The sequence below is a fragment of the Colobus angolensis genome, unplaced genomic scaffold, assembly GCF_000951035.1.
Source record: "Colobus angolensis palliatus isolate OR3802 unplaced genomic scaffold, Cang.pa_1.0 Scaffold158, whole genome shotgun sequence".
NCBI lineage: Eukaryota > Metazoa > Chordata > Mammalia > Primates > Cercopithecidae > Colobus > Colobus angolensis.
The window spans coordinates 1,843,248-1,859,542 of NW_012114688.1; the positions used below are offsets into that span (position 1 = coordinate 1,843,248).

The 16,295-nt window shown below is 40.4% G+C and overlaps 1 protein-coding gene across 1 annotated transcript in view; it reads left to right on the forward strand.

Annotated features, from left to right (window-relative positions):
* Window positions 1-16,295, forward strand: part of IL12RB2 (interleukin 12 receptor, beta 2) — a 92,555-nt gene that overhangs the window by 22,875 nt on the left and 53,385 nt on the right. The window contains exon 8 of the mRNA XM_011936877.1: window positions 7,399-7,478. Coding sequence (XP_011792267.1) covers window positions 7,399-7,478 — 80 coding nt within the window. The remainder of the gene's footprint in view (window positions 1-7,398; window positions 7,479-16,295) is intronic.

Here is a 16,295-nt window from a genome sequence, read left to right on the forward strand (position 1 = left end):
AGTATGACTGCATTAGTTAACAACTTAATTTTCATATTAACTTAAGTGCTAAAACTGTTCAAGGAAATATGTTTCTATCGCTAGGACATTTTTAACATTGGGTAAGTTCTACTCCTGTTTGCTCTCAGTCATGTTGGTTATAATGCTTGGTTGTAACTCTTATCTCTCTTACTATCTCAGTAACTTATTTCACAGAGCTATAACCAGTAATTAATCTCATTTCTTGTTAAAGCTTCATATATTTTATATTTTTGATTTGATGAAAAGTAATGTGGCTCAATAAGCTATACAAAAAGCTTGAAAGAAAGTAGGCTCTGGAGACACATATTTCAAAATAACATTCAGCATCCAGCAATCCTCTCTTGTCCAAATATTATAACACTGTACTTCAAGCCTTTGATATTTACTGCATAGATGAGAACCACCTGGCCACCCATAGCTATGAAAAGGATATCAAATGTGTTTTTCAGTCTGATGAATTTTTATTTTTTAGTAATTATTGGGAAGGAAATGTTATTGAAGTATAAGAAAATATTTTATTGAAGCAAAAATGCCTATGTAAACTTTATGCCAATATTAAATCTTTGGAGAGACAAGAAATAGCCATCTGAATATTAGTTTTTAAAAGCACTCATTTATGTTGGGCACCGTGGCTCACGCCTGTAATCCCAGCACTTTGGGAGGCTGAGGCGGGTGGGTCATGAGGTCAAGAGTTCGAGACCAGCCTGGCCATCATGGTGAAATCCCATCTATACTAAAAATACAAAAAATTAGCCGAACATCGTGGCACATGCCTGTAATCCCACCTACTCAGGAGGCTAAGGCAGGAGAATCACTTAAACCTGGGAGGCAAAGGTTGCAATAAGCCAAGATTGTGCCACTGCAATCCAGCCTGGGCAACAGATGAAGACTCCATCTCATAAATAAATAAATAAATAAATGCACTCATTTAATGATATAGTAGAGAGCCTTTCATAATTTATATAAATACGACTTAGAGGAAAACTTTTTGGCATATAATCCATTGTTCATTATCTGGAGCTTTTGTAACATTAACGTGCAAAATCTAAATTCTTACTTGTGAAATTTATGGATATGTGTGCATGTAAACTAGCCTCGTAATTAAGTTGCATTTATTTTCTGTGAGCTACTAATGGCTTTTGATAACTGATGATCCTTAGCAATCATACATCAATGACATTCAAGGAACTGAAGGGTCTTTAGCAGAATGTAATACCTAATATGTAATTCGCAGAATAATCTTATATCTTCCTTATTTCTTGTATTAATTGCATTTTTTTTTTTTTTGAGACAGAGTCTTGCTCTGTCGCCCAGGCTAGAGTGCAGTGGCACAATCTCGGCTCACTGCAACCTCTGCCTCCTGTGTTCCAGTGATTCTCCTGCCTCAGCCTCCCAAGGAGCTGAGATTACATGTGTGCACCACCACGCCCGGCTAATTTTTGTTATTTTCAGTAGAGATGGGTTTCACCTTGTTGGCCAGGCTGGTCTCTAACTTTTGACCTCAGGTGATCCACCTGCCTCGGCCTCCCAAAGTGCTGGGATTACAGAACATATTTTAAAAGTTGTCTAAAAGTGAATTTATCCAACAAATGATAATTTATTACCACTCATTTTATAATAAAATCTCTTAAATTAATGTTGAAACACTTGCCCTCTGGTTGTCACTTTTATAATCCAGAGCTTACTTATAATATCCTTTTATTATACATAGTCAAAGTAATTTTTTTAAAGACTATCTCATGAATTAGATTTTGTTTATATATGTGGTACAGAAAAAATTTCTGAAAATGGGCTATATTTTATGTCCAAGGTAGTAAGTAGTCTGGGAAATATTTAAGTTACGTCACATTAAGCTAAACTATAAACTAGGGAAACACTGGGCTTGTGAATTCTTGCCATTCTTACATATGATAATGACCTAGTTAGAGATGTGTGAAAAGGTTTTTCTTTTCTTTTTTAAAAAATGTCTTTTGAATTAAAATTCCTTCAAGGCACCACAGTGACTTTCTCATTTCCTATAAAATAAACCACTATCATAACAGTGAGTATAGCAACTCATTATGGTTATGAACTCATGGATGATTATGAATTGAACTTAGGAAGCTGGCTTATTCAGTCACTGAAGGTATTCATAAAGAGAGAAACCCATACTCTGAGATATACCGCCTTTACCAAGCTCTGTTGGTTTCCTTTCTATCTCTGAATCTCCCTTTTCTGTGTTTGATTTTTCTGTGGGTTGTTGTAGGTCTTTTTTCTCTTTCTCTAAGCTGCTTGGTTTTCACCCCTTACCCGCTGTTTCTGTCATCAGTTTCTTTATGAAACACCAACTGATGTAAACCTAAAAGGTGTGAATTTTTTTTAACACGTCTTCCTTTTAACCCTTTCAATGTGTACTCATATGAGCTTGACATTTAAAAAAAATTACTAGTAAGCTTTTTTTTTTTTTTTTTAGGTACTCTCTAAAAGTGTGAATGATTGTGTAACAGAGCTATTTTTTTTGCAGCCTTTGCTTCTCAAAATTGAGAGGAATGTAACGTCTCCGGGTGGATTGGGCGCAGTTGTTTGTATCATTTGAACAGTGGGTGAGGGCTTCCTGTACTCCATAGGGCCCTTTCCTATGTCATTAAATTCAGCTCCTATCACTGAAAAACACTTTTTAAATGACCGCAAAATAAGGGGTAGGAGGAAAGAAACAACTTTGCTGTGTTTAAGAGAACAGTCTTGAAATCAGCATCCATCAAAAGCAAGCCTGCTAGTGACACTGGGAAGAGAGCAGCCACATTTTCCTTCTAGTGGGAAAACATTCTTGAATTTGGGCTCAAGGTGCCGAGACATGCCTGAGAATATGCACAGGTATTGAGGTAAGATGGTCTCTCACCACTTAGAACACCCAGGAAGAGATGCCAAAATACTGATGAATCAGCTGTTCCTTAATGCTCTTTACCAATAGGTGTCTCTGTCTGTTCATTCGCCATTTTAAAAAGTCTTATTTGCAGTTTGTGATCTTGCTCAACTCTATTACAGCCAACAAAAGAAGCGCTGCATATTCATTCATACTTGGGGCGGGGAGCAGAGTGGTAAAGGAGAAACCTTTCCCCAACATGGTAACAGCAGGGGTGAGGGGTGAATAATCCCTGAAGGGGGAGAAAATGAAAAGTTACCAGCTGCAGCCACCTCTTCCCACATTGAGAAGCTAGGAAATTCATGCAGTCATTTGTAATTTTAAAATATTGCCAAGATAAGATAGGTGTGAATAATTAAATACTAGAGGCTATTTTAGATAGCAAACATTTGATAACAGTCAGGCATGGAGGATTGGCAGTTTTCTCTACAGGCTCAGATAGTAAATATTTTCAGCTTTGCGGATCATACGATCTGTCACAATTACTAAATGTGCTATTGTCACATGCAAGCAGCCACTGACAATACCTAAACAAACAGGCATGGCTGTGTTCCAAATAAACTTTATTTATGTAGGCTGAAATTGGAATTTTGTGTAATCTTCACATGGCACTAAAAAGGATTCTTCTTTTGATTTCTTTTCAACCGTTATCAAAACTATTTGCTTACAGGATGTATTAAAACAGGCAGAGGGCCAGATTTGGCCCATGGGCCATAGTTTGCTGATCCCTAAGCTAGCTATACTTGAAAGCATCATATTTGTGTCTTTTTGCCTGAGACTTGAGAATGAATGATTATTTTCTTTCTAAAGAGATTTATATCAGACACTTTCACTAACAGGAAAGTGTTATGTTTGAGATTCAGTAACAGTCCCTAAACCCTTCTCTCCTTCACTTGTTCTCCTCTAAGCTCAACACCTATCTTGGAAGGAAGGAATGACAATTCAGAACTCTTTTCAAGAAGTTATATGAAGAAGAGCAGAGATATCAAACAATGCTTTGTTGCTTTCGTTTTTAGGATCTGAGATAATACAGTGTATTTGCAAAGGGATGAAAAGGGTCCAGCAGAGAAGGAGAAATTAATGACACAGGGAAGGTGGGAATAATGGCTGGAGAGCTGTCTTTGATAAAGGAAGGGGGAGTGGGGTCCAGAACTCTAGCTAAGGAGTTGGACTGTGATGGAAGTGGGGATGATTCATCCACTAGGACGTCAGTAGCAGTGCTGTGTTAGGGAATTGGTTGGGGGAGTTTGAATGTTTTCATGGTGCAAAGAGGAGGGAATTTCCATCTGATTTCTTCCTTTTGCTCGGTGAAGTCTGAGGCAAGATCATCTCTTTTTCATATTAGTGGCTTCTTCCACTTTAACCCTACAGTTTTCTCCTTTACAGACAGAGTAGTTTCATCTGACTTCCATTTCTCATATTTGTATGTTTAGTCATTTGTACCCATTTCTTTTGAAATCACTTGAACATATTGGCCTTTGTCTTTTTTTTTCTCATGTGCCTGTAATAGTTTTATCTGTATTTTGCTAGATAACATTGAGGTTAGAACTTTCAGTGATTCTGTGACAGTTGAATGTCAAAGATTCTCCTCACTATTAGCCCTTGTGTTGCTTTAAGCAGCATGATTTACATCCCTGGTCATGAAATATTATGCTTTGAGACTTATGCAGTTCAACCAATGATTTCTCTCCTATGGAGGTATACATTGCAGGTGGGCAACATTAACGTTTCAGTTTACTTGCAGTTTACCTTGTGAAAAGAGTATAATTCTAGAATTTGATTCTTAGCTCTGTAATAATCTGTTAGGTTGTGGATTTTTAATGAGTCAGTGAGTGTCACCTTTAGATTTCTTAGCAATATGTAATTAACTGAAGACATGTACTGCTGTGGTACAAGTCAACTGGCTTTGACACTGAGCACACCCAGGTTTCCAAGCCCTGATTCTGCAAATATCCAGATTATCTAGTTTGTGGAGTATTCAGATCTTGGTCAATGTAGTGAACTGTAATGGGAAAAGCAGAGTATTCAGGGAAAGCGAGACCTGGCTTCAGTCCTCAGCTTTGCCATTTACCAGACCCAAGTCTTTTGTAAATCATTTCACTTTTGCCAGCCTCCTTGTCCTCAGCTGTAAAGCAGGTGTAATCATATGCACCCTTGCACTGTGTGAGGGTTAAATGAGATGATGTATATAAAGTGTCCAGACACCACCTGACAGTAGGTGGTTAGTGAATGTCATTCCCCTTTCCTTTCTTGCCTGTGCTTTTTTTCTTTTTGCATCTAAGCTAGCAGATAGAAGTCCCAGGTTTGATTCCTGGGCCACTCTTCATATTCCTGGAGAATTAAGAGCATTTTCAAAATGTTTTACATAAGCATTTCTTACCTCTAAGTCCTCACAGCAAAGATAAATACTACCACTACTGGAAAGGAGAGGAAAGAAAAGAAGTGAATGTTTAGAAAAAAAAACAAAAAAGAAAGTAGAGCAAGAGAGGCAGGAAAAGGAAGTGACAAAGGAAGAAGATAAAACAAAAAGAAGGCCCACCTGATGAGGGATGGAAGTACCACAGAGAAACCATCAGCTTTCTCAGAGCCAGGCACCTGCACAGTGCAGAGCCAAGGCTATGGGCTTTGGGATAAAACAGATTTGTGTTCAAAGCCTGGCATCTCTGATGATTAGTTCTGGGACCTTAAGCAAGTTCCTTAACCTTTCAGCACTTCCGTTTTCAAATGCGGGAAACAACAAGAGCTACTCTTGCTGAGCACTCACCACGTGTCAGCACGCTCCACTGAAATTCCCACTCTGCCCCGTGTGATGTGTGGAATTATCACCCTCATCTGACAGATGAGGGAGCTAGCCGAAGGATGTGGTTAGCATTTGTTCAAAGTCACAGAGCTGGGCTTACCCTGCAGACCTGGCTCTGAAGCTCACGCTGACTACTGCACTGAAGCTGCATCATGGGTTTGAAGAGAACAGGAGATGGAGCTGTGGATGGACCCACACAGCACCTGCCCTCCATGTGCGGGTACTTACGCTCCCTTTCTTTCTCTTTTGCTCTTCTCTTATCTCCTGTTATCCAGGTGGTGGGACTTAATTTTGTAGAAATTTCTGTCTGGTTAGATGGCACTTTCTAACCTAGAAAAAACCCCAGTGCAGCCTCCCCTCAAATACACTCTAAGTTTTACTGTTGAGGAAATTAGCTTTGTGCAGCTGAAGCCTGTTTTCAGGAGTTGTTGTTTCTATTGGTTTCACTCCTGGCTGTAAATCAAAACAAATCTAAGTGACTTGATGGTAGGGAAAACAAAATGACTTCACTCACTCACGTGAGCGTGAACTCATGCACACACACACTCACACTCACACATACACACAGGAGTTGATTATTTAGTCTCTTTGCAATATGTTTGGTTGAAATTAAGTTGGGCCATATTTGACCATTGTCTTACAGATTGGTGGTTATTTATTTAATCAGTTCAGCCTGTGTTTTGGCATTAAATAGATAATATCACATGATTTGTTCATTCATTATTTAACAATTATTAGGAGCCTATTATATTCTAAGTGCTGTGCTGGGTATGTGGCATATTAAATGAGATACGACTTCCCTTTAAGCAGATCATTGTCTAATGATCACAAACCAAATAATTATACTATAACATGATAAGTCTAGGAATGGAGATGAACACAAGGTTTGTAATTCATATTAGTGTATTTTTACAAACCAAAAAGTGTTTTTCTATATGAGTTATATCTTCTCTGTTGAGAATTCTTTCTGCATTCTAGTAAAAAAAACAACAACAACCACATAAACTTTATTTTTATTTTTATTTTTTTGCTCTGTCTTATGGTGCTAAAGCCACATGTACTTTCCTTGGGTTATTTTAATAACACGTTTTAAGAGTAAGTTAAGGCCGGGTGCGGTGGCTCCTGCCTATGTAATCCTAGCACTTTGGGAGGCCAAGGTGGGTGGATTGCTTGAGCTCAGGAGTTCGAGACCAGCCTAGGCAAAATGATGAAATCCTGTCTGTACAAAAAATACAGAAATTAGCCAGGCCTGGTGGCACCGTCTGTAATCCCAGCTATACAAGAGGCTGAGGCAGGAAGATTGCTTGAGCCTAGGAGGTGGACATTGCAGTGAGCCGAGATCGTGCCACTGCATTCCAGCCTGGGCAACAGAGTGAGATCCTGTCTAAAAAAAGAAAAAGAAAAAAAAAAAAAAAAGAATAAGTTAAGAAACAAATTGCTCACCTTTTTTTTAAAATTTGTTTTTAAGGTAACCTTGTTTTTCTAACTTTTTGGCCAAAGATACATATGTTCATTGTTAAACAAGAAAAAAAAAATACTGGGACACACACAGATAATTGCAGTTATCCTCTAATTCTACTCTTCCAGAATCGTTTGCTGAATGACCAGCTAACTTTCAAAGCTTTTCTACTGAGTAAATATATGAAAATACGTCTTTTTTTCTCCTTTGAAACAGAGCCCACTGGGATGTTAGATGTCTGGTACATGAAACGACACATTGACTACAATAGACAACAGATTTCTCTTTTTTGGAAGGTAAGTTTTAAGTGTCAACTTAAAACTCGAGGGAATAATATTAGTTTCAAGGCAGAAAAAGACCTATTTGCATAGTGGCTTTTATATGAGGCTTCAATGACTTTGCTAGAGCTCATTTTCTCAGACCTATTCATGATACACCACAGTGTCATGTGTCTTTGGTGGATAGGGGTGAGAGCTGAGTTCCTTCTTCCACACAGTCACATCATTTCAATCCCGCTTCCTGTGAGATCAAGGTCTCTTTCCATCCCTGGCATTTCCACCCTCTGACCCCAACTGCATCATCTCTTCTGACTGTTGTCCCCTTTCTGCCCACCCCCATCTCTCCTACATAAATATGTCCAGCAGTGACCATGTCACTTCACTGATTCACTCTTTGGGAAACAAAAGATGAAAAAGCTGTGGATGTGGATATTTAATACTGTTTTTTAGGTCATTGAAGAGGGAGAAGGAGGAAAGAAAGCTGCCCTACTTTAGGAATAGTAAGAGTGGTAGAAAATAATACAAACAGGCCAGGTGCACTGGCTCACGCCTGTAATCCCAGCACTTTGGGAGGCCAAGGCAGGCAGGTCACTTGAGGTCAGCGGTTAGAGACCAGTCTGGCCAGCATGGTGAAACCCCGTCTCTACTGAAAATACAAAAATTAGCCAGGCATGGTGACGTGCACCTGTAATCCCAGTTACTGGGGAGGCTGAGGCATAAGAATCCCTTGAACCCGGGAGGCAGGGGTTGCAGTGAGCCAACATCATGTCACTGCACTCGAGCCTAGGTGACAGAGCAAGACCCCATTTCAAAAAAAAAGAAAAGAAAATTGTACAAACAGGAATAGAAAGCAGCCCTTCCTCAGGAATGGTAGTAAAACAGTAGTAAATTAGACAACTTTCCAGAACACAGTGAAGCCTGACATTATCATAGAATATGAAAGTTTCACAAAGCACTGAAAGCTGGCATTGCCATTTTATTTAATCCTCACAAAAATCCCCTGAGGTAAGTACTGGTATACCCACTTACCAGTAAATGAGAAAACAAATGAACGAATGAATGAATGAATGAAAAAATGAGTATCAGAGAGAGGAAAGAGAGGAAGTTCTTGCCCAAAGTCACCCAGCTACTAAGCACAGACCCGAGACTGAAACCTTATCCAGAACTGCTGCATCGTGACTCATCTTTGAGTCATGATGAAGGGAAATGCTGTGCGATTCGAATTGAGCTACTGATTGGCATACTCATAAGAGGTTTCCAGGTGAACTGCACTCTTTATTTCTCAGAACTCACATCCTCTTCACTACAGCTCTTCCAGTTAAGGATAGGAAGTTTTGGAATTATGAATCTGAATGAGCACAAAACCAGAAGAGTAAGAATAACAATTATCAAGTCCTCTGATGGGGCTCACACAATGGGTTTTGATCACTGCACTCTTCTTTGGTTTTAAGAAATGAGTTATTTCTTCTTCTTTCTCCTCCCGGTCTCTCTCATACATACATAAAATGTCTGGTATAAGAGGAGACTACTATAAATAGCCTGGTGAATCATGATCAAGCTCTTCACTTTGAAACCAACACTGCAGCTCAAAATTTATTTTGAAATGAATCTACTTTTAATAGCAAGACAATTCTCAAAGCAGGACATTTAGAACAGTCATAATTTGTGAATATCATAGAAGAACCCAGCCTAATTTATTTCCTTTTCATGAGCAAGTGACTGGTTAAAACCAAAATTCCTCCTCTCATGTAAAGGTTTCTCCTCCAAAAATGTCCTCAACAGTGATCTGGAAAGATATGCTACGTGTTAATCTATTCCACGCCTCTCAACTCAAGGGTTTTTCTCAGTAGAATGAGGGTAATGATACCAGTATCTGCAAAGCTGACAAGACCATTGTGGGGATCAGCAAATGAGAGGACACAAATGTAAAAATCATGAGGGCCACCAGTGTAAAATTCAAGGTGCTGCATGATGCATGTTTATCCTAATGGTGAAAGCTCCATGCCTGCGTGCTTCTCACTGTAACAGAGTTTATAGCGGACATCATCATGGTTCTCTGAAAACAGCACCAGAGTGAAGTCAAAATAAGTATGAGTTGACCACAAGTGATGCTTGGTAAATGTGAGTATGTGATTTCTTCTCTGTTGCCTTGATTTTATTTCTATCTTCACAAGGTTTAGGTTCTATAATGAGGTCTTAGAATTTGGAGGAACTTCAAAGCTCCTCTAGTTCAGCCTTCCTTTCATTATAAACATGGTTCCTACTCCTGCCAGGACAGGCAGATGTCTCAGTGGGGACATTCTGGGACAGGAAGAATCTCACTTTGTAGTCTGCCCATGCCATGGTTGAACATCTCTTATTGTTTAGAAAATGTTTCCTTTTGTGTAGACAGAACTGTGGGCCCAGGAAGGATGCTTGGAGTTGTAACTGGCTTATAATAAGAAACCAAAAAGGGCCAGGTGCAGTGGCTCACACCCATAATCCCAGCACTTTGGGAGGTCGAGGTGGGCAGATCACTTAAGTCCAGGAGTTTGAGACCATCCTGGCCAACATGGTGAAACCCTGTTTCTACCAAAATACAAAAAATTTAGCTGGGTGTGGTGATGCCCACCTGTAATCTCAGCTACTTGGGAGAATGAAGCAGGAGAATCCCTTGAACCCGGGAGGCAGAGGTTGCAATGAGCTGAGATCATGCCACAGTACTCCAGCCTGGGTGACAGAGCAAGACAAAGAAGGAAGGAAGGAAGGAAGGAAGGAAGGAAGGAAGGAAGGAAGGAAGGGAGGGAAGAGAGAAGAAAGAAGGGAAAGAAAGAAGGAAGGAAGGAAGGAAGGAAGGAAGGAAGGAAGGAAGGAAAGAAAGAAAGAAAGAAAGAAAGAAAGAAAGAAAGAAAGAAAGAAAGAAAGAAAGAAAGAGAAAGAGAAAGAAAGAAAAAGAAAGAGAGAGAGAGAGAGAAAGGGCAAAAAGGTAAGCACTAGAAGCTTCTATAACTTAATGTCAGATGGTGGTCATCACAAGCCAACCTCAAAACCTTCAGCGACTCTCTAGTCTAAGAGGCTCCCCAAGGAAAGTTGGATCCAGTCCTAAATTGTCACAGGATTAAGTCCTTTTCTGTCAAACCTGGGCTTCTTTAATGGCCCCGAACAGGTGACTCAACTAGGGGTGGGAATGGAAACACTGACCAGAGTTACTGAGCAGTCCTGAGTTATAGACCACAGAGTTATAGACCTCTAGAGCCAAAGGGATTTAACTGTCATATAGTCTCACCCCACAGTTTAAAACATGGAAACTGAGGTTTCAAGAGGTGATTTCCAGTGAGGGGATTTCAGGTGATTTGAGTTCGCTCTTATCCCAGCCTCTAACAGGGATTCCTCATGCCGCTCTCAGGCAGGCTTGGGAATTCAAGGGAATGCCATGGTACAAGGGACTCATCTAAGTGTCAGGCTAGAAGGAAAACTCTGCAGCCAGATCACTTTGTGACAGGGCCCAAGTCATACCTCACTGGGGAAAGGCAGCAAGAGCATGTGTGGTGGTTTTTTTTTTTTTTCCTTTGAGCAACTCTGGGAAACCAAATGCAAGAAACACCCACCACTGCAAAGAAGGAAATTTCATGCATTGACATCAAAGGGAGCCCCAAGTAAAACCCCATTTGTCTGTGAATAAAGTGAGAGCACATTTCTCTGGCATATGAGGAAATGTGAGATGGCCTTTCACTTTTGTAGGATGTTTACATTAGAGAACAACCCCGTGCTGATAGGGTGCAGCCCCGGGGGGTTGGGGTGGGAGTATGTGTCTGAGTGTGGGTGTGAATGCATGTGAGTGTAAGGATGTGTGTGAGTGTGTGGAAGGTGTGGGAGTGTGGGCATATGTGAGTAGGGTGTGAATGTGTAGGTATGTGAGTGTGTGTGTATGAATGGGAGCATGTGTCAGTGTGTGAGGATGTTGGTGAAGGAGACCTTTGCTTTGTTATGGTTTGTCACTTCTTTGCCCATGCCTTAGTTTCTCCCGAAAGTACCATTTCCTCAAAAATATCTTGTACTACTTTTTAAAATCATAGCTTTTTTTTTTTTTTTTTTTTTTGAGACAGGGTCTCATTCTGTCCCCCAGGCTGAAGTGCGGTGGCACAATCTCGGCTCACTACAGCCTTCACCTCCTGTGCTCAAGTGATCCTCCCACCTCAGCCTCCCAAGTAGCTGAGACTACAGGCATGCATCACCACGCCCAGCTAATTTTTGTTTGTCACAGAGACAGGGTTTCACCGTGTTGCCCAGGCTGGTCATGAACTCCTGGGTTCAAGTAATCTGCCCACCTCAACCTCCCAAAATGCCGGGACTACAGGCGTGAGCCACCATACCTGGCCCATAGCTATTTTTGAGAGGAAAAATACTTTCAATGTTGAAGCCAAAAAGTACAGCCTAATCTATGAAATGAAACAAAAATACCTGGGTATTGTTAAAACCATAAATGCAATAAAGGTAAAAAATGTTGCTTGATTACAAACAGCCCCAGGGTTAGATTAGGCCCCTTTACAAAAGGGGGTTTTTAGCAATCCTCTCCCTCAAACTTCCTTTCTCCTCTCCTTCTGTACTGTTTTACATTGTATCCTTTCCTTAATTATCTCAATTCATGATTCGCATATACTTCTTTTCTAGTTAAAACAGCATGTATATTTTTAGAAGAAAACCACCTTTCATATATATATGAAAAAGATATGAGAACCAGGTAAAGCCACATTAGCCTTTCAAGTTTCCTCTCTTAATTTCTTTAGCATCCTCTCGTTATCATGATATCTTGTTTCAAAACAAACTTTTGAAATTTGTTTGAGGCCGTGAGTCTGGAAGAGAAATACTCATGTTAAGCTCATTCCTTCGCTCAAAGAAATATATGAAAGCTCCTCTTTAGTATTAGACACTGTACTGCATAGCTGGGATATGAAAGTGAACAAGACAAATCCAGTCCTCATGTCCTGGAGCTCAGAGTCCAGCAAGAGGACAGGAGTAGGAGCAGGATGCTGAGGACACTTGGGTGTTAGGGAGCAGTTCCAGGTTCAACTGGAGGGATGATGGTTGAGCCCGCCTAGTGGAGCCGGGGAGTGGTGAGCAATCAGAGAGGGACACCTCTATGGATTTGGCACGGAAAGGATTACTTTAGTGAAGCACTGTTCCATGGAAATATCCGCAAGCCACAAATGTGAGCCACATGCATGATTTAAAAATTTTTGTGTGGCCAAATTTTTAAATGTAAAAAGAAACAGGTGAAATTAATTTTAATAATTTTTTTTTTTTTTTTTTTTAGATAGAGTCTCCCTCTGTCGCTCAGGCTGGAGTGCCGTGGTGTGATCTTGGCTCACTGCAACCTCCACCCCCTAAGTTCAAGTGATTCTCGTGCCTTAGCCTCCCAGGTAGCTCGGATTACAGGTGTGTGCCACCACGCCTGGCTAATTTTTATATTTTTAGTAGAGATGAGATTTTGTCATGTTGACCAGACTGGTCTCAAACTCCTGGCCTCAAGTGATCCTCCCTCCTCAGCCTCCCCAAGAGCTGGGATTACAGGCATGAGCAACGGCTCTTGGCCTAATAATACATTTTATCTAATCCAGTAGATCCAGAACATTGTCATTTCACCATGTAATCAGTTTTTAAAATTATTTAGATATTTTATAACCTTTTTATCCTACCTAATCTTCAAAAACTGGTGTGTCTACTAAGTGCCAGTATGGGCACATTGCTTAAGATGTCACTCTCCAGACAGTAGCACATCTTGGCTCGGACTCGCCATGTTTCAAGGGCTCCATGACTTCCTACAGCTAGGGGCTCCCTCCTATATTCAACAGCACAGCTCCTGTGTTTTGAGAGCAATACAGAGAGAATTAAGAAAACTCAGGCCAGGCATGGTGGCTCATGCCTGTAATCTCAGCACTTTGGGAGGCCAAGGTGGGAGAATCACCGGAGCTCAGGAGTTTGAGACCAGCCAAACCCTGTCTCTATTAAAAATACAAAAATATTAGCCAGGCATGGTGGCATACAGTTATAATTCCAGCTACTCGAGAGGCTGAGGCAGGAGAATCCCTTGAACCCGGGAAGCAGAGTTGTTGCAGTGAGCCAAGATCATGCCACTGCACTCCAGCCTGGATGACAGTGTGAGACTCCATTTCAAAAAAATAAAAGAAAAGAAAGAAAGAACACTCTTGGTTCCAAAAGTGGGAAAAATATTTAGTGTTTTTTATTTGTTATACGAGGTAATTCATTTTGACAAACAGCTACCCTCAAACCACAGAATATGGAAAGAAAGATAAGCAAGCCCCGTATACCAATTTACGGCACAGCCTTAGAGACACTGTTGTGCAAGGAACAGCTTATTAGTACATTCGCTTTGTCTCTTTCTCCTTGTATTTCTCTCTCATATGCAGAATATTCCAACCTATATCACATTGCACCGAAGTGATGAATTCTTTGGCCTCCTAATATGAAAAAGCCTTGTTAAAAGTGGAAAGTATTATTTGGGACCTGATTTATATTGATGTAGGACAGAGGTCTATTGTAAATCCCTAGTGAGGATTGGCTGCCAGGAGCTTGGGGCGTTTAAATAATTATAGGAGCTATCCAATCTCAGAATCAATATTTAAATACAAAAGCAGCAGATGGTACAATTGAGATTGTTTTGTTGCAATATTCAACTCTATCTCCCCCTTCCCAATCCCGGCCCGTCACAGGCAGGCACAGCATTTCCAAAGATATTTTTGGAAAGAAAGGGCTGCTTTTCTATACTTACTAGTCAAACATATTATGCCAGCTGAAAGTAGGGAATTTTGATTGGATAGCAGAATGTGGCCAGTGCAAAAAAATAAGAGAGTAGGTAGCCAACAATTAACAGAAGATAGAAAGGAGAGATGGAAAGGGCATTTTAAAGTTTTGCTTTCATGAAAGTTTCTCTTATTTTTCTGTTTTTCTAGCTGTCAAACAAGATAGAAATCATTATGCCAGGATCACCACCAAGAGGTCTGACTATCAGTTAAGACAGTTCAGTATTGCAGAACACTGGGGAGTATGTAGGAAGGGCTAGCATGGTCCAGCAGCTAAGAGTTCACCCCTTGGTAGAGCTGTGTCACCTGGGTTTGAGTTCCAGCTTCACTACTTATTGGCTGGGTGTTCTTGGGCAAAGTGCTTAAACTCTCCGTTACTTATTTTACCCATGAGTAAAGTGCAGATCATGTGAAGTTGTTGTGAAGATTAATGAAATCGTGAAAAGTGTTAAGCTATTGTTATGAGGCAAACATTGTGCATGACATTGAGGGTGCTAGTGGGAAAATAGATCCTTAGATAGACAATTTAATGGAGTGTTTTTTTAAATGTCTAGGTGAGAGTTGTCTTTTTTTTTTCTTTTTTTGAGACAGGTTCTCTGTCACCCAGTTTGGAGTGCAATGGTGCGATATTAGCTCACTGAAACCTCTGCCTCCTGGGTTCAAGCAATTCTCCCACCTCAGCCTCTCGAGTGACTGTGATTATAGGCATGCACCATTATGCTCAGCTATTTTTTGTATTTTTAGTAGAAACGGGGTTTTACCATGGTGGGTGAGCTAGTCTTGAACTCCTGACTTCAAGTGATTTACCCACCTCGGCCTTCCAAAGTGCTGGGATTACAGGTGTGAGCCACCGCACACGGCTGAGGGTTGTCTTTTGAATCACTTCTTCATTTGGACTGGGGTTGCAGAAGGCAGTCATGAGTTTTAAAATCAAGATGCCCACAAAAACTTACAAATTACGTGTATTTTGTAACCAACTGAATGGCATTGGTGAGACTTCCATATAGAACTGAAGAGTAAGCCAAGAGTCAAGATGATTTAGCTCTTCAGAGACTGGTAGAAGAGTCATGTAAGTATGTTGCAAAAGTGCCAATCATGATATTTTTATCTTACTTTAGAGTAACTGAAAGAAGGGGAGTCGCCAAGAATCTTAACATGTGCCAAGCACTCTTTAAAACAGTTTACCTCCCTTAACTCATTGAATGCTCCAGTAAGCCTACACTGCACATGACAGTACCTTATTTTATAAATAAGGGCACTGAGGCTCAAAGAGGGAAAATAATTTGCCCAAGGTCATACAGCTGCTATGTGGTAGAGCAAGAAAGCAATGATCTGCTCTAATAAGAAAAAAATCAAAGTCAGCAGTATTCCAAAGCCAGAATCAAAAGAAAGAAAAGCTGTGATTAATAGTGTTCAGATTCGCCCAGCTTTCTATGGTCTAGATTATAGGCCCTCTTCTTTGATATAGGCTAAGCGCTAACAGATTTTTTTCTTTATTATTTGCATCAGGGGAAGTTCAGAAGTAGAGCATTACTTTATGAGAAGTTCAGTAAGTTTTTTAAATCTTAAGAAGAAATGATTTACCAATTCATGGAGACACCCCTCCTCCAATAGATTTTTAATTAAAATAAAAACAGATGCATTGCATTCTGAAATGTGTCAGATTTTGTCCTGTCATGGATTACATGTACCATGTTTTTAATGCTGAAAGCTTTTTCAGGCAGCAGAACTCTTACAGTAGGTTTACTGAGAGAGCTGTTCACTCTTCAGTTCTCAGACAAAGCCAAGTCAGAAAGGCTTTCCATAATAAATTTAAATCATTTCCCACAGGACAGAGCAGAAAGAAAACTGAAGGAGAGAGGCAATGGGACTGTAGTTCTTTTATAGCATACTCTTACCAATAGGAGAAGGTGACAATGACAGTAGGAACACTAGCCTGAGACCATTCTCAGCACTGCCAGAGAAGGTACGAGAGGTGACAGGTCTTGGAGACACTCCCAGGGATGCCAGACACGTTCTGGATACTGCACACCAC